General features: G+C 40.9%; 1 protein-coding gene across 2 annotated transcripts in view; it reads left to right on the plus strand.

Annotated features, from left to right (window-relative positions):
- Positions 1–19,546, plus strand: part of MBOAT2 (membrane bound glycerophospholipid O-acyltransferase 2) — a 107,756-nt gene that overhangs the window by 56,666 nt on the left and 31,544 nt on the right. Inside the window, exon 4 of one of the 2 annotated variants that reach the window (XM_081255114.1) lies at positions 19,263–19,358. The exons of the other annotated variant lie outside the window; for it this stretch is intronic. Coding sequence (XP_081111240.1) covers positions 19,263–19,358 — 96 coding nt within the window. The remainder of the gene's footprint in view (positions 1–19,262; positions 19,359–19,546) is intronic. 2 annotated transcript variants of the gene reach the window in all.

Raw genomic sequence — 19,546 nt, forward strand, 5'->3', positions numbered from 1 at the left:
CTTCCCTGCGGAGATGGTGCTCCCCGCTCTCTGGTCCTGCCCGTCTCCACTGCGGCCCGAGTGATGAACACCCAGAGCATCTTGGGCCCCAGCTCTCTCCTTCCTCGCTTACACCCTCCTCGGGCAGCTGAGCAGCGAAGCCAGGCCATTGGGATAAATCCTTACTTCTCCCTTCTTCTCCCGCGTGTTAGCCAACACTGAGAACAACCTTGCTTCAGTTTCCTCTTGGCTTGTTTTGAGGCTTAGACGTCTGAAAACCACACCTGGCGTGGTCAGCCTGCAGTCGGTGGTGGTGTGATTCTTCCCCTCCTGACCCCCCCAGTCCGCTGTTGCTCTGCAGCTCCAGCCGCTTCATTAGATCACATCACACAGCTGGGCTTGCATCGTCTTCCTTGCTGCCCTTGCTTTGAAGATCTTTACAGAATTAACTGAATCACCCTTTTCCTTTTCTCCTTTTCCACCTAAGTATTTTTCACCCCGAAGTATAAGAGAAGAAAGATGAGTGACCTTTCATGCACATGGGGAGGGAGCTCAGGACCCTTTGTTACAGTGCAGCCCTGAAGAACGGAGAGTGACAGGTTCCTGGCCTTCCAGTTGGGAGGGGCCCAGGATCTCTGACTTGGGCGTGGTAGGGATGACATGAAGCCTTTTCCAAACTTTTTTTTTCATAGTCCTGGTTTTAGTAGCAACTAGAATAGGCTGAAATCTGGATGCATTTTTGTGGGTAATTGTCTTTCTCAGTTCAAGATTCTGTCATTACATTGTCTGCCAGACATAGTTTTCGATGTTTTAAAAAACTTTAAATTTTCATTTCTGTGTATTTATTGACTTAAGGACTATTTAATCAGATGATATTTTGAACTACAATTCAGAGGTCTTAAATCTTGATGTTAACTATAGAAGTCTTTGCTTTTTTTTTTTTTTTTTTTTCTCCCGGCCATGCCGCGCTGCTTGTGGAATCTTAGTTCCCCAACCAGGGATTGAACCCGAGCCACGGCAGTGGAAGCACTGAGTACTAACCACTGGACTGCAGGGAAGTCCCATAGAAGTCTTTGCATTTTGAACGATAAAATAATCTTGCTGAATACCAACAGCCAATACCCAATTTTATTTGTGTATCTGAATCAACTTTGGAAATTTTCTTTATAAAACACAATTAAGTGACTTCATTATGTTACAGAGTCAGGTGTGGGAACAGAGTTAGATTTCTTAAAAGAGCTGAACAGTAGCCAGGCGGTTTGGGTCATTTCTGTCATCCATAAACAAAGTGAGGACAGGAAAGAATCGAGTGGCTTCATGTATCCATGTCACTGTTTGTGTCTGGTGTAGTGAATACAGCTAAGCTCCTTTCCTTTTTTTCATGAATAAGGCTTTGTAAAAGAACAAACACACTCCCTCACGACTTGTATTGTATTTGTAACCTGTGGAGACCTCATGGTTCCAGGTGAGAGGGCACCTGGGCAGAGCGCCAGGGCAGGGAACCCAGCAGGCCCTGCCTTCCGAGCCACAGCAGTTTTATTGTGGAACAGAGATTACCTGCAGGTCTCTAGGAAGAAATCAAGAGTGTGTGCTGGTCCCTGGACTCCAGAATCTGGTGTCTCTATATCCAGGGAAAAGCCTAAAATGGGGCTCCTGGGGAGGTGGTTACTGACCCCACAGAGGACAGTGGCACATTAGTGACTGGGAACAAACGGGGGGCCTCTGAATCTTTATGAAGACGGCATGGCTGGCTTTTGCTGGTAGAGCAGCTGGTTTTTTAAAGTGTTTTAAAATTCTTCTGTTAGAGTCACAAATACAGAACCGATTTCCCGGTAACAGAGCTCAGCTGACTCTGCCATTGAGGGCTGGCAAGCTCTTCTTGCCACCAGGACTTTTCTAGGTGTGGATATGTTTCTGATTTTCTGGATCTATTTTAGAACTTGAATTTACCCCCCACAGAAATAATATTTCCATGCTAGCCTACCAAATCCTATTTTAATTGACAGAAGTTCCAGCTGTTGAGAAATGGGAAGGTCCGCACATTTTCTCCCTCCAAAACAGTGATAAAACTGGATCAACTGGTCACAACCATTTTAAGGCTCTGGAAATTGACCAAAAGTAAACAACAAATTGAGACGCATTTATTTAAAAGAAAACAGGTGACCTTTGAGTGAGAACAGTGGGAATTGTGGTGTTCTTGCCTGGGCTTACCTCCATTCTTCATTCCCCAGCAGAGTAGTTCTCCTGGGGCAGGGATGGCCACAAAAACAGCACCTTTGATTGACTTGATTTAGAGTGGAAGGCAGAAAACCCACGCAGTGGTTCACAGAGAATATGCCTTCAGCTCTCCTGTCCTGAGGATGGGGTCCATACGTTCAGCAGAGAGATCCTGGCAGCGAGAGAGCTCTAAAGGGACTAGGGAAGACCTCAGCGCACCCCTGGCTGACTGGAGCCTGCATCCACGCCAGGGGAGGTCTGGGAAGGCCTGAGGGACAGGGAAAGTTGGGGTGGACTTGAGAACTGCTGGACCATAGCATGAGCTCTCAAAACCACACGTAGATCCCTCGTCGGAGGACAGAAGCCTTACTGGCTGCAGGTGTTTGAACACAAGCCCTGAACAACCCTTGGCTGACCACTGAGATTACAGACACAGGGGTGACTCCTCGAGTGAGGCTGAAAAATAAAACCAAGAATTAAAAAAAACTGAGTGGAGATGTCAGCCGCTGTGTACCATGGGTGAGAGAGATTCAACACAAAATAGCACAACAATGCTCAAGAAAAAAGACAAAGTTGAGTTACTATATTATTTTAACGTGTCCCTTTTTTTTTTTTTTTTTTGGCGGTACGCGGGCCTCTCACTGTCGTGGTCTCTCCCGTTGCGGAGCACAGGCTCTAGACGTGCAGGCTCAGCGGCCATGGCTCACGGGCCCAGCCACTCCGTGGCATGTGGGATCCTCCCGGACGGGGGCACGAACCCGTGTCCCCTGCATCGGCAGGCGGACTCTCAACTACTGCGCCACCGGGGAAGCCCCCAGATATTTTTTAATACAAAAGTAGGCAGTAAAGGAGGAACAAAAAAGACCCAAGACAAACCTAAGACAAATAGCAAAATGGCAGGTGTACACCTAACCGTATCAATAATTACATTAAATGTGAATCAAAAGGCAGACTGGATAATAAAAGATCTAACCATATGCTTTCTATAAGAGGCACTCTTTAGATGAAAAGACACAGCTTGAAAGTAAAAGAGTGGAAAAGATATATCTCACAAACAGTCGTCAAGGGAGTGCTGGAGTGGCAACAGAAGAGACCACCAGATCTAATAAATGAGTTTGGCAAAGTTGTAGGATACAAGATGGGTATACAAAATCAACTATATTTCTATATATTACAAATATTCCAAAAGTGAAAGTGCAAAAACAGTTCCACTCACAAGAGCATCAAAAGGAATAAAATACTTAGGAATAAGTTTAATAAATGCAAGTACACTTGAAAACTATAAAACATCCCTGAGAGAAATTAAAGAAGAGTAAATGGAGAGGTACTTCATATTTGTGGATTGGAAGACTTTATATTGATAAGATGGCAGTTCTCCCCAAACTGATCTACAGATTCACTGTAATCCCTAACAGAAATTCCAGAAGGCTTTTTTGGTAGAAATTGACAAGCCAGTCATAAAATTTATATGGAAATACAAAGAAACTTGAATAACCAAAACAGTTTTGAAAAAAAACAACAAAGTTGGATTTACACTCTCCGGTTTTAAAACTTCCTGTAATGCTACAGTAATAAAGATGCTGTGATAATGATATAAGGATGGATATGTTAATCATTTAAACAAAATTGAGAGTCTAGAAATAAGCCCTTAGATTTGTGGTCACTTGATTTCTGACAAAAGCTCCAAAGCCATTCATTTGGAAGCATGGTCTTTTCAACATGTGGTGCTGGGACAGTTGGATATGTGAAGAAATGAGCCTGGCTGGGCCTTACCTCACACAACTAACTGAAAATGTATCATAGCCCTACTAAATATAACAGCTAAAACTATAAAACTTTAGAAGAAAATATAGAAGGAACTCTTTATGTCTTTGGATTAGGCAAAGACTTCTTAGATATGACACCCGAAGGATGGTCCATAAAGAAAAAACTGATTAGTTGTACTTCATCAGAATTTAAAACTTTTGTTCTTCAAAAGACACCATTAAAGGAAATTCCCTGGCGGTCCAGAGGTTAGGATTTCGCACTGTGCTCTCACCGCTGAGGGCCTGGGTTTGATCCCTGGTCAGGGAACTAAAATCCCACAAGCTGCGTGGCCAAAAAAAAAAAAATAAGAAAACGAAAAGGCAAGCCTCTGGGGGAAAATATTTGCAAAACATATATTTGATACAGGACTTATGTCCAGAATACATAAAGAACGTTTACAACTTAATAATAAGAAGCCAGACAACCCAGTTTAAAAGTGGGGAACTTGGGGCTGTCGTCAGCAAGTCCGCGTTAGGTACCCAAGTACCTTCTGTGTGCCGTGGTTGGTTCTAGGTGTGGGAGTGGTGGCCGCGAGCAGGACTGCCTTGCTGGAGTTACTGTTCACATGGGACCAGACAGACAATAAGCAGGTAAACGCAACATTCAATCAATGTTATTTCCAAGGCTGAGATGAATGAAAGGACATGGCTGCTACTTTAGATGAGTTGAGAATTAAATGATGCAAACGAGCCAGTTATTCATGGAACCAGAGGGAGACCCCTTGAGGCAGATGGAGGAGCCTGGGCCAGGCTCTCAGGAGTCCGGTGTTGGGCGTATTCAGAGCCCAGCAAGAGCTCCAGCCTTGCTGGTCCCTGGTGGGCCAAGGTCTCCAGTGGTGTAAAATGAGGTCAGAGAGGTGGGCTGAGCCGGATTGCAGTTAATTAGCTTGTTTTTTTAAAATCAATTTTTATTGGCGTATAGTTGATTTACAATGTTGCATTAGTTTCTGCTGTACAGCAAAGTGAATCAGTTATACATATACATATATCCAGTCTCTTGTAGATTCTTTTCCCATATAGGTCATTACAGAGTGCTGAGTAGAGTTCCCTGCGCTGTACAGTAGGTCCTTATTAGTTATCTATTTTATATAGAGTAGTGTGTATATGTCAATCCCAATCTCCCAATTTATCCCTCCCCCCACTTTCCCCCTTGGTAACCATAAATTTGTTTTCTACATCTGTAACTCTGTTTCTGTTTTGTAACAGGTTGTAGTTTTTTTTTTTTTGGCTGTATGTGGGCCTCTCACTGTTGTGGCCTCTCCCGTTGTGGAGCACAGGCTCCAGACGCGCAGGCTCAGCAGCCATGGCTCATGGGGGATCTTCCCGCACCGGGGCACGAACCCGTGTCCCCTGCATCAGCAGGCGGACTCCCAACCACTGCGCCACCAGGAAAGCCCAGATTGTAGTTTTAAGTGCAGTGGGAGCCCACCAGGTAATTCTAAGTAATGTCACAACATTGTTCCCACTGCTCTGTGTGATAGGATTGTTAGAGGGTGGGCGTGGTGGAAGGACCACCAGTCAGAGAGAGCGGGCGAGTCAGTTGGGAGACAGGAGGGTCACCGTAGAGATGGGGAGGGGTGGGTAGATACGGGCTCGGTTTCAGAGGTAGAACTAGTGGGACTGGATTGCAGACTGGTTGTGGGGTGTGACGACCAGGGAGGAATCGACTTTTTCTGGCCTCAGCGGCTGGGTGGACTGTGTTAGGCGGGAATGGGGGGCTGGGGGGAGAAGCCGCTTATTGGGCAGGCGGGCTTTTCTCTGCCAGGTTAAGCCTGAGAGGCCTCATTAGACATTCGTGTCGGGACGGCAGGCAGACAAGCCTGATGTTAGGCTTTCAAGGCTTAGAATTCAATGAAATCATCTAAGAAAAAATGTACGTGGAAAAGAGGAGAGGACTGAGGCTTCCTTTAACAGCCTGGCTGGAGTCACCAGCTAGGAAGAGATCAAGCCAGCTTTCCAGCCGGGCCAGTCTTCATTCCAGAATCGACTTCTATGTTCTCCTGATACACCCTAATTTACAAACCTGACTTTTTCTTCTTAGTTTCTATAGCCGGTATGTTACGAGATGTTTTTTAGTTCCTCCTTGGAAATCCTGGGCATTTGCCGTCCCATCCCCTGTCTTAGCTCGGAACGTCTTTCCTCCTGCTGTGTAAGTACTCTTCTGACTCCCAGCCTTCTCTCTCACCATCCCTCATATATATGGGTTAGTCTTTATTATTTGCCTAAAAACGATTTCATCGTATTGCTCTTTGTTCAGAAATCTTTGAACGCCTCTGGGAGAATAGCCGCAATACTCAGTCAAGAAACTCACGGCCCTTCAGAACACTCTGAATCCATCTTACCCACTAAGCTTATTTCCTGTTGTTTCTCCCAGTTTTCACTAGGTAGGCGTCAGGCTGACCAGTCTTGGCCCTGGGCACTGAGCCTGACGGGGCGGCGTCACCTTTTCTGTGTCTGTCCCGCTCCGTGTCTGCAGCTACGTCGACGTTGCTGTGCTCCTGAGGGGAGCCTCACTTACGTCCCCGGCCTGCGATTATCTCCTCGTGCTGCTTCTGTTCTGCCTCTTCGCAGAACGCCTTCTCTTTGTCAGGCAGCACGCCAGGCTCAGATACGCAGATGTCTGAAGTCTTCAAGGAGTGCGGTCTAGCGAAGGATACGGACCTCTAAGAGAGCAGTTTTCACAAAATGTGATTAAGACGCTCTAAATAGACCTAGTGAGACGGGTGACTGGTATTTTGATGGCTGAGCCTGGGAAACCCAGCACTGCAGTCACGGTCGGCTGCCAGACATGGTGACCGTTGTTCCTGGCTCGATGTCAGCTTCTTGAGATGGAGAAGCCGTATCTTACTGTTTCTTCTATAAAAGGCAAGTGTGTGGAGTCAAAGTGACATCTTTAACAAACCAACTATGCGAAGAGATGAGACACGTGATCTAGAAATGTGAAGAATGGCTACCGTGTATCTTTAAGAGGGTGTGTTTATAAATGTGGTGATAGTGGAAGGAGCCTTTCAACTTGGTTCTTAAAGACATCGTGTGGTTAGATAGTTGATAGTCACCTATTGGTTACCTGAGGATAAACTTAACCTTTGGTTCTTAACCAAACTTAAATAAACTTAACCTTTTTAGCAGAAATAATGTATCTTTTTAAAAAAATATTTATTTATTTGGTTGCACCAGGTCTTAGTTGTGGCAGGCGGGCTCCTTAGTTGCAGCTCACCGGCTCCTTAGTTGTGGCATGTGAACTCTTAGTTGTGGCATGCACGTGGGATCTAGTTCCCTGACCAGGCATCGAACCCAGACCCCCTGCCTTGGGAGCACGGAGTCTTATCCACTGTGCCACCAGGAAGTCCCAGAAATAATGTATCTTAGAATGTGTTATTGTACACAAAGTAAAAATAACAAGAAACGTTAAGGATCACATTTATTAAAATTCCATTAAATTTATGACTGGCCTATTAGAATAAAATGCAGATACTATCAAAAAGATTTTAGAAAACTGATGTTTTGATGATGGTTATAAAACTAAGTTTTGAGACTTCCAGTTAATTGTAGCAGATTAAACACACACATTTATCTGAAACTCCACTTAAATGGTAATGAAACGTCAAAGAGGTGTAAACTACAAGACGGGGGCTGGAGATGGCATAAGAAGCCAAAACCTAAGTGCCTGCGAGGATGGTGCTGTTGAGGACCAGCTAGTCTGTCCTGCCAAGTCCAGGGCTGGATCTGGGAACTGGCCTGGCAGCCTCTGGAGAGCAGAGCCTGCATGTGGGGTGTAGGGCTGTAGAAGGCTCTGTCTTGGTGACCGGTGTCGGACCCTTTGACTTTGAAACGGTGCATGTGTTACTTTCATAAAAGTAGAAGTGAAGGAAAAGCCGAGCTCACTCCCGGATGCTGGTTTTAGAATAACAGCCTCATATTTAGGCCACCTCCGAATGCCACCCCATAGACAAATAACTCTTCAGGTTGCCTTGCACATAATAGCCACTAAATGAAAACGAACAGACTTGATTAATCATAAATTTTTACATAGGAAACTTGAACAGTTTTTAAGCAGTCATCTTTCCAGGTCTCTGCTGACTTTATCAGGCTTAAGATCCTGTTTTGAAATATACCCAGAAATAGAACATTCACCTTTGCTTTACTTCATTCGCCCGTAGGTCAGCAAACTCTCATTATTGTCTAATAATTGTGTTTGTATTCACACGACTGGTGTATTTTTAGTGCAAAAATTTTTACCTATGTACATATTTAGCATTTTAGCCAGTTGTCTCTCTGGTTAGTTAATGTGAGTATTGTACAGTTTTCTGGTTACTTGTTACCAAAGTCTATTTTTAAGATCCTGTAAATCATTTATTAAGTACTTTGCAAACTCTGTTTCTCACTAGTGCCATCTTTGGAGTTAAATCTAGTGTCCACCCCCTGCCAATATTTACTGCTTTTTTGTATCAACAGTTCTTGGCTTACATTTATTGCTATTTAAATAGATTAAAATGTAGAAATCACTAGATTAAGTGAATTATAGTTTTGATTATTTAATTTGAAATGGTGTATTCTAGAAATGGAAATGTGTAATTGTGGAAAGTAATTTTGGAATAGATTTTAAAAGGAACGGAGTGTAGGTTTGGAGAAGTATTTACTTAGAGGTGTTTGCTTTTTAAATTGAGTGGAGTCTCTCTTCAAAATTACATAATAACCTATGATATGCAGGGTTATATGCCAGGAAGTAGAGGTAAGGTTTGGAGATACCAATTGGAAGAAAACTTGACCCCTGACTTAAAGGCTGTTGTGACCCCCTAGCAGTTTTAAGCTGAGCTTACCTTCTGTCAGCTTTACAGTTTTCACTTAGCAGGGCCATCGAGACAGAGGGAGGGGAATCAAATAAGACTCAGGACGGTTTAGCAAGAAACGATTATAAAAGAACACAGTTATCTTTAAAGTGAAATGGAGCCTTGTTTCAGCAAATCATGACCAACCTGAGACAACACTGATGGTGACTAACTTATCCTCCCCCAAATTGCTGGAATTCCATTGATCACCTGTGTGCATGTGTGATGGGTGAGCTCAGTGTTGCCAGGCTTCTCTAAGCTTCAGTAATATTCTAGTTTCATCTATCTTAAATAATTCTTTATTTCTTAAGTTATCAAAATAAAAGCCTATGTAAATGTGTTTCATTCATCCAGTAGAACCAAAGAAAGAACTCAGTTTTGTTTTTTTTAAAGTTAGATTCTGGGGCAACAAAAGTTCATGAAGAAATTTGGATTTTGTTCTAAGTGTGGTGGGTAGCTGCTGGCAAGTCCTGAATATTCTGGATGCTGTGTGTATAACAGACTTGGGAGGGAGTGGGAGCAGGGAGCTAGTCAGGATGCTCTTACAGTGGTCCAGGCCTGGACCTGCTTCCAGTGGGAACTACTCAGTCCAGGGTATATTTTGATGTGGATGTGGGTCATACATGATGTGAAATATGAAGATGGATTTGAAGACTCGGATATGGGATGTGAGTATAGAGATACATCAAAAATGACTTTAGTTTTTTGGGCAAAGCAACTGGGTGAAAGATGATGCCATTAATCAAGACAGAGAAGACTAGGGAGAGGAATTGTTTTGGTGAGGTCAGAATTTCTATTTTGAACATGATAAATTTGAGATGCTTGTTAGGCAACCAAATAGAGATGTTAAGTAGCTTGTTGATTGTTTGAGTTTGGAGGTTAGGAGACACGTCTAATCTAGAGATATAAAATCTGGGTGCTGTCGGTATGCAGCAGTAGGTAAACACCTACATAGTTTAAAATCATGGAGCTGGATGAAATCCTTTTGGAAATAGGTGGAAATGGAGAAGAGACCTGAACCCTGGGGCCCCAGGTGGAGAAGGAATCTGCAATGGAGATGGTAAAATTTGTTTCCAGGTAATTTTTAAATCAACTTTATTTAGGCAAAATTTACCTAAAACAAAATAGAACCACCAGTTCCGTGAGTTTGGACAAATGTATAGACCTGTGTAAGTACCCCCCAAATCCAGATACAGGACACCTCACTCATCCCCCGAAGTTCCTTCATTCCCCTTGTAATCATTCTAGCCCAGTCCCCTGCAACCAGCTGTCTGCTTTCTATCACCATAGATTAGTTTGCCTGTTTTAGAATTTCATATAAGTTGAAGTATGTAGTAAGTAATCTTCTGTGTCTGGCTTTTTAAACTCAACTTAATGCTTTAAAATTCATTCATGTCATTGTGTTGATCAACAGTATGTTCCTTTTATTGCTGAGTACCCTTCCATTGTGTAAATATACCACCATTTACATATCCTTTCACCTGTTTATTAATGGTCATTTGGATTATTTCAAAATTTGGGGGACTTCCCTGGCGGTCCAGTGGTTAGGACTTTGCCTTCCAGTGCAGGGGGTGTGGGTTCAACCCCTGGTCAGGGAGCTAAGATCCCACATGCCTCGCAGCCAAAAAACCAAAACATAAAAACCAGAAGCAATACTGTAACAAATTCAATAAAAACTTAAAAAAAAACAACCGTCCACATCAAAAAAAATCTTAAAAAAAAATTGTATGTATTTAAAAAAAACCCAAATTTGGGTTATTAGGAATAAAACTTCTAAAACATTCTTGTACAAGTCTTTTTATGGATATACGTCTTCATTTCTCTTATGTAATAAATACCTAGAGAGGATTTGCTGGGACATAGGGTAAAAGTATGTTTAATCGTATAACAAACTGCCAAACTTTCCCAAAGTGGTTATACCATTTTACACTCCTACAAGCAATGTGTGAGAGTACCAGTTGTTTACATTCTCATCCACACTTGGTTTTATCTGTCTTTTCAATGTTAGTCGTTCTAATGTGTGTACAGTGGAATTTCACTATGATTTTAATTCAGATTTCTCATGACTGATGATGTCAAGGCATCTTTTCTTGCCCTTTTGACCAATTGTACATCTTCTTTTGGGACACGTTTATTCGAACCTTCTGACTTGAATTTTATTACTATCTTATAATTCATTCTTTCTGTTTTCTGATTGTAAGTCTTTTACAGGTATGTGGATATATTCTCCCAGCCTGTGACTTGCCTTTTCGTCTTCTTGGTGGTGACTTTTGACAAATAGAAGTTTTAAGTTTTGATGAAGTCAATTTAACAATTTTTTATTTGGTACTTTAGAGCTTTCTGTGTCTTTTCTAAGATGTCTTTGCCTACCTAAGGTTATAAATATTTTCTTCTAGAAGATTTATGGTTTTAGTTTTTATGCTTATGTCAGTGATCCATTCTGAGTTAATTTTTTTGTGTGCTATGAGGCAAGGGTTGAAATTAGTTTTTTTCCGTGTATGTATCCATTTGTCCCAGCACTATTTGTCCACATACCGTCTTTTCTGTTTTGAATTGCAATTCACCATATATGTGTGACTTTATTTCTAGACTCTTTGTTCTGTTCATTGATCCACGTGTCTAACGTGCACAGCACTTGTAACATCTGAATACTAACTTTACTTTCTCCTTAATTATTTTTTAAAGTTCCACTGTATAATTTTTTTTAATGTACTTATTTTATTTATTTATTTTTGGCTGTGTTGGGTCTTTGTTGCTGCGTGCAGGCCCCCTCCAGTTGCAGCGAGTGGGGGCCACTCCTCACTGCGGTGCGAGGGCCTCTCATTGCGGTGGCGTCTCTTGTTGCAGAGCACAGGCTCTAGGCGCGAGGGCTCAGAGCACTGTAGCTGTGGTTCGTGGGCTCTAGAGCGCAGGCTCAGCAGCTGTGGCACACGGGCTTAGTTGCTCCGTGGCATGTGAGATCTTCCTGGACCAGGGCTTGAACCCGGGTCCCCTGCACTGGCAGGCGGATTCTTAACCACTGCGCCGCCAGGGAGGCCTGTCTCCTTAATTTTTTTTCTCTGTTTGCTTACATACTTTTTGTTTTACAGTGTCCCTTGTATTTAAAGTGGCTTCAGAAATTACTTAGAAATGCAAAGACTACAGAATGTTTTGAAAGAGAAGAGTAGAGTTTGAGGAGTTAGGCTACCTGATTTCAAGATTTCAAAGAGAGCCTTGGAGAGTATAGACAGTGGGGAAGGCAAAATAAGGAGGAAATGCAGTTAGCACTCAGATATGCAGGCCTTTCCTGAATTTGGGTTGCACCCAAAGCCATCTGAGCTCAGGCACCTTGGAAAGTGAACAGTTTAATTTGATTTCAGCACATTCAAACAGCTACTCATTTATTAGTTTTTGTCTTTATTCCCATCAAGATTTTGAACCTTTTGTTGATGTTGCCTGTTTTCCTCATTAGGGGAGAAATTCTTTCCCAGTTCACATCATTGCTAGCCCATTAGTTTCCATAGTCCCTGAGCACTTTGTTTTTCCCTGAACAATTTCCAATTTGTATCTAATATCTAGAGAATGGGTATTTTAGATGTGGTTTCTCTTTTTAAAATGGGGCAGTAATTCAACATTTATATTTTAATGAATAATAAAAGGTTCTTTCTGGAGCTCTTCAAATCTTGTTGATTTAATTTTGTTATGAGTGATGATAATATCAGGATGCTTTGAAAAACTGCAAAGAGCAGAAATCCCAGCTCATAGAGGTATAATGGTATAACAGTACAGGAAGATTTACCTCCTGAAGCAAGAAGTCCTGAGGCAAGGCAGTTCTTGTTGGTTAGCTCAGCAACTCAGTTTTAATGAGGGCATCAAAAAGTTCTGTGTTTTGCTCTATATAGCTTTTCTGCTTTGCTATGTCAGCATACTGTCTGTAGGCTAGCTCCTTTTATAAGCTGGGCTTATCAACATGTCAGTAGCAAGTGTCCTACTTCGAGGAGAAAGCCTTTCCAAAAGCTCTGTGTCATGTTTCATTGACTGTGCTTAAGTTTTATGCCCACATGTAAACTGGTCAGTTGCGAGGAGGACGAGACCACAGTGATTCAGTTAGCAGAATCAGGCTCCCTCCCTGTGTGTCTGCCTTTTATAAGGAAGAGAACTATGGTTCAGAAGTAAAGAAACTTTCTTAAGATCACACAGATAGGAAGAGTAAAAAGTGACGGGGCTGTTATTTAAATCTAGATCACGTCTGTCTGGATTTTATTTGCATGCATATTTTTCTGTTTGAAGACATTCAGTGAAACCCATGCAGTGACCATAGCACTTATGAGAATATCGTGCACGTATGTATTGACTTATATGTCTGCTTTCCTCTGCTGTTGTGTGAACTTGAAAAATCAGGGGCTTTCCCCATCACCCTTTCCTGCAGCCTATCTCCAAATAAAAGATAACAACAAAAGTTTGGTGTGCTTTGGTATCAGTTAGGAATACATTTCAGTTGCAGAAAAAAACCACCACCTGAGATTTTTGTCTGGACTGAGGTTATTCAGAGCCAGTGTAGCTGCTCAGCAGTGTTTATCACAGGAGCAGGTTTCTTGTTCTGAGGTGCTGTCCTTCGCCTGTTAGATCGCTGCTTCGTGGGTGCAAGATGGTTGCTGCAGCAGCAGTCAGATTCATGGTCTGGGCGGAAGGAATTCACACCACACCAGCTGCGTGTATCCCCTCTTTTTCTTTGATTCTCACAGAATGCTTTCGTTGACTTTTGACAAACTCATAGCTAATCTATGGTTGTAATTCAACCATAATTTGACAGCATTAGACTGCAGATGTTTTTCCAGTTCAGTAAAGAAGTTCCTCACATCATGGGCAAACAAATGTGGCTCCATTTTGAATGTCGGTTGATATTTTTGTTTACATTAATGAGTAAATTGAAAGTGAAACGATAAAGATATATGTCGGCACTTCACTCTTCTTGTCCATAATGTGGGTAAGAGCAACTTCTTTGCTGAATTGAATAACAGTTTTTAAATACTGGAAGAATAAGATTTCCTTTTTTTTTTTTTTTGGCTATTCACAATGTAGTGGCTACAGGTCATGACATACTTTTAAAAGTTTAACATGCATTATTGGCATTCTCTTCATTACTTCTAATTCAGCTCAGCAAACTTCTTCCGTAAAGGGCCAGATCGTAAATATTTTAGGCTTTGAGGGCCATGCAGTTGCTGGTGCAACTATTCAGCTTAGCTCTTCTAAGGCAAAAGCAGGCATAGACAATATGTATGTAAACGGGCATAGGTGTGGTCAAATAAATTTCATTTATGTAACAACAAGGAGGGGGCGAGATTTGTCCTACAGGCTTCAGTGTGATGATCCCTGCTTTAAACATTCTATAGTGTTTGCCAGTTTTCAAGATGTGTAAATACTTCCACCACGGTGGATTTAAAGCTACTAACTTGATGCCCCTGAATGTGGAATCGGGAAGAAATGCTCAGTAGCTCACAATTACATACTATTTCCACCGCACAGATACAGGAGATGTAAATCACCTCAAGAGCACAGAAAATAGCAAAAGTCAGGAAGTAATTGAGAAGTGATGAGTTTGAACATTTAATACCTTTGAAAGATAATTTCTTTAATCTTATGTTTATATCATTTAGTTTTTAGTAATGGCTGTGTTTAACAACCACTTTACAAAAACTCTTGAAAAATTAGCAGCTTTCATAAGCTGGTATGAGCCGGCTCTGGAACACTCCTGCAGACGGCCACCACCGTGGGCCACACAGACGTGTACCTTCCCAGGAGCCTCAGCAGACGCCTGCATACACCTCATAGGTAGAACTGTGTCTCTTGCCACCTCTAATGGCAAGAGAGGCTGGGAAATGGAATATTTAGCCTTTGGCCTCTATAGGCAAGGAAAGCAAGGGTGAACAGAGATGGAAATGCACATGGAGTGAGTCAGCCTAGAGTGTCTGCTACAGTTCTGTTCTAGAGCTTTTTCCATGATGTATCTGTATATGTTTATATATACACATACATATGTGTACATAAATAGAGAACCTAAAATGGGATTGCATTTTAAGCACACTGTTCTTTAGCTTACTTTTTCCACTTGACTCTGACTTTCATTGTGTGTACATACAAATATCTCTTTATTCACTGTTACTGAATGCTATAATGTGGCTTTCTATTTATTTTATTATTTACATTTATTATAGCTAATATCATTGGAGACATTTAGTTGGTTTCCCATTTTTATCATTAAATACAGTGCTTTAGTGAATATCTTTGTATGTATCCTTGTGCATATATATAAGTATTTTTATTTTTTAGGATAGACTTCTTGCAGTGAAATTGGCGGTTCAAAGAGTATGTACAAATTCTGAGGTATGCTGCAAAATCACCTACCAAAAAAAGATGTTTAAAATTTCATCCCTACCAGCTATGTTTGCGAATGCCTGTTTTCCCCTCCCAAACTGGATATTATCTACTTTTAAACTTTTGCCAGTCTTACTAGTCTTTTTTTTTTTTTTTTGGCTGCTCTGTGCATGGCATGTGGGATCTTAGTTCCCCAGCCAGGGATCAAACCCATGCTCCCTGCGTGGAAGCACGGAGGTTTAACCACTAAACTGCCAGGGAAGCCCCTACTTTTAAACTTTTGCCAGTCTTAAAGTATTATCGACTTTTAAACTTTTTATATTGGATAAATATTATAATTCTAATAAGCATTTCTGGATTATTATTATTATTTCCTGGTCATTCTTTATCATGAATCTAATTTATTTTTCTAAATGGACTGGCCGTTATAATTTTTTTATTCTTTAAGTTGCTCATTCACATTCTCATCCATTTTTTCACTTGAATTCTTAATTTCTTTCTTTGTTGACTTGTAGAATTTCATCATTAGGGATATTAACCTACGTGTAGTAGATAATTTCTGTTACTTATTTAATTTTCTGTCGTCTCTCATACAGAAATTTCCAATAATCTCTATATAATAAATATTGTCACATTTTGTCTTTGTGGCATTTATGATTTTTGTCATGCTTATGAAGGTTTCTCCAGTTCCAGAAATTTGAGGATATTCTTTTGTGTTTTATTCTAGACTTTTTACTGTCTTATTTTTTTTCACAGTCTGACTGGATTTTTGTATGTGTGTGTAGTGTGAACTCGAAAACTATTTTTATTTCTGAAAGGAGAGCTAACTTTTTACACTTCATTTGCCTCATTCATCTTTTTCCCACTAATTTCATATGCCAGCTTTATAATTACCAAAACTTTCAGTTGTACAGTGAGTCTTTTTTTGAACTTTCTTCTCTGTAAGGTTAATCTTTTGGCCTGTTTCTGCATCAATACTGCGTTATAAATCACCGTGACATTTTCTTTTATCTGGTAGGAGAGGGCAAGTCCTCCTCATCATATGTTTGTTTAGTTTTCCAGAAGACCTTGCAAGTCAACTAATCAGGTTCCACTAAAAGTATTGTTGGGATTTTGCTTGGGATTATGATGCTAAATTTAGAGATTTGAGGGGAGTGGACTCTAATGTTATTTGAATTTTCAAAATAAGTCTAAAAGTAAGTTATTTTACACTAACACATATACCTCTTCTTTCCCACTTCAAAAACTTTCATATGCTTTCCCCCATGAGTTACTAGTGTTTCAGGGCCAACAAAGTACTGAATTTTTTTTTCTTTTTTTTCTTTTTGTGGCACGCGGGACTCCCACCCCCGCGGCCCCTCCTGCCGTGGAGCACAGGCTCTGGATGTGCAGGCCCAGAGGCCACGGCCCACGGACTAAAGAGGCCCCTGGTGGACCCAGTATACAGTGGTGAACAGTGATAGGATAGCTGTAGTAGACCTTTCTGTTCAAATAGGAGGGGAATGCAGGTCACTTAGCAATCCCCAGTCCGTAACAATCGTGACCTCCAGACAGACACCTGTTATCACTTCCTTGATTAGGGCCCAGACCTAGTCCCTGCAAGTGGTTCTCTATGGCTCTTGGCTTCACCCCTAAACTCTTGACTCCACACCCTGAGCTCTCCTTCCTTTTTCATAAGAAATAGCCAGATTTTGCAGTTGAATAGTGTTCTTAGCCTACGACCCAACAGTAGATAGTTGGGCACCCAAAGGTCTGTTTTCATTTTGAGCTGTCTCTCCCTTTCAGTCCAATCTCATGTAACTCCCTTAAAAATGATGTGGGCTTCCTGTGTATCTGATTATAACCCCCTGCATTAGACAAAAGCTGCACCCACAGATCTCTTTTTGATAGTCTCCTTTTTAATTTGGTCTGAAAGTGCTGTGGGGCAACATCCTTAAGGTTCCTAAAAATGTTCTTGCCTTGTAGAGAGTCTAAGAGGTATATACCCTTAAGATTCTTAGAAACTCTTTTTTTAAATCTAAGAGGTTCCATAAAGTTGTGTCCTTAAATCTTTCTGAGGTGTCATCAAGAGCACCCCTGACTTCATCTTTACTCTGATTACTTTAAGAATATTTTGCTGACAAGAAAGACTATCCTGAGCCCTTTCTACTTTTCCTAAATTCTGCTCAAACCCTGCACATTTTCTTTTTTAGTTCATCTCTCTCTACCCGTACCTTGTTGTATGCATCTAAGAGAAACCTTTCAGCACTTTTATTGGGTATTTTTCGTATATTCCATGTTACAGCAGGCAGCAGTGTTCCCCAGTATAACCTGGGGTGCCTTTTCTCTGCTTCCAGTTCTAATTTCCCTCCTGCTCTTTAGGTCTTCGGTAGCAATCTCCTCGAGACCTTTCCTGCTGCCACCTGCTCCCTGTCCTACAGCCAGTGTGTGTTAGGTTTTTCCTATGGTAGCACCCTGTTTTCACTTACCAATTTCTGTTCTGATTATGTCACTACATCAAAATGCAGTGGCTTAAAATAAAGTGCTTATTGTTCTGTGAGTCAGGAATTCAGGAAAGGTTCAACTGAATCGAGCCCTCTTTGTCACCTGACATCAGCTTCTTCACGTAACATGTCTAGAGACTTAGTGCTCCCTGGCACCTCACTCTCCGACACTCCCTTCCTCCAGAACCTGTACATGTGTTGGTCTTGGGACAGTCATACTTTTTTCCTGACAAACAACTTGCAAAAGGCAGGAAGGAGAAACTGCCAGGCTAATTATGGGCTGCACCTGAACTAGCAAAGTGTTACTTCTACTTTAGTCTACTGGTCAGTGCCGTTAGAGGGCCAACGGAGATTCAAAGCGGGTAGAGAAAGAGACTCCTCCTCCTGAAGAGGGGACCGAGGGGCAGGTTGTAGAAGAGCATGTGAAGTGGGGCCCTCTCTGGAAAATGCAGTCTGCCACATGACACTTAGAGGTCATGTTAGGTTTGATTTCTCAGCGTTTTGTGTATGGGTATGCACGTGTGCCATTTTATCAGATATAGCTATCAGGAATATATTAACTCTGTGAATCATTTGAATTAGGAAGCTTTCCTCCCTTTTTGTTTGCTCAGGAATAATCCAAGTAGATCAGAATTACCTACTGGTATAAAGTTTGAAAGGACCTTTTCATAATACCTCCTGAATTGCCTACCTGAGAAGTTTAAGGTTTCAATTTAGCCAAATACGTTGGTCCTTTTCCATTGATTTCTTCATTATATATGTTTAGAAAGTCCTTCGCCAATTTGAGAATGTTTGAATATTTATCCACAGCCCCTTTGTGTTTTGGTTTTGTGTTGTATTCATAATTCTTTAATCCATCTAGAATTGTTTAGATGAAGATACAACTCCCTTCCCCCAGCCACATTGTTAACGAATTAGGTGATAATCAATCCATTCCTGCTAATTTGCATTGCAGCCTTCATTTTATGCAATGTTATGGATTCTAGAGTCTGTGGATTTCTGTTCCATTGATATGTAAATTCTTTTTCCCATACTGTGTGTTTAATTATTGTAACTCTCTCCCATACATCTTAAGACTGAAAATTACTAAACGTTCATGTTTTAAAATGTGAGTTAAGAACACTTGACCCACACTAAGTGTTTATGATTCTAGACAATTGAGGACAAGTTTTAAAAATCCTATTAAGAACTTGTTTAATGTATATTTCAGCCAAATATTTTCATACTAGATTTTGTTTTCTAGAAAGAAGGAGGAATAAATAGAACAGATATCAATACTCAACATATTCAGTTTCATGCTGTGAGCATGACTTTCAGATACATAATTTGGTGTATGGAGTTTTTTCAGAAGGAGAAAATGAATAAAGGTAGGAACTAAATGCACTTACCATTGAAGATGGTACAAAGTTCAAGTAAACTGAAACAGACACTAGTAAAGATTTTTAAAACTTACTGAAGAAAGCTATTTGTGGAGTAGATCTAGTAATGTTTAATTTTTTAAACCATATCATATAGTTAATAAATTAGTTTAAAATGTCTTCTGTAACAAAATGAATCTTTTTATTTCACTAATCTAGCTTATTTTTGTTTTCCAGATATTGTTTTGTGTTTGCTTTGGGTTACCTCACAGTCTGCCAAATTACTAGAGTCTATATCTTTGATTATGGACAATATTCTGCGGATTTTTCAGGGTAAGCCTGTTTATCTATTCTAACATGTTGGTTAAAGGACAAAATTTAGTTGCATTTAGTAGTTCAAATGAAAAGCTCTGTTAGTTGAAAATTCTTTTATGAATTTAGCATTTTTCTTCTTGTAAAGTGGTCTTTTATAGTGCTACATAAGTCACAAAAATAACCTGGTTTTTAAAATTGACTTATAC

This window comes from Mesoplodon bidens, assembly GCF_964165515.1.
Source record: "Mesoplodon bidens genome assembly, chromosome: 14".
NCBI classification, from domain to species: domain Eukaryota; kingdom Metazoa; phylum Chordata; class Mammalia; order Artiodactyla; family Ziphiidae; genus Mesoplodon; species Mesoplodon bidens.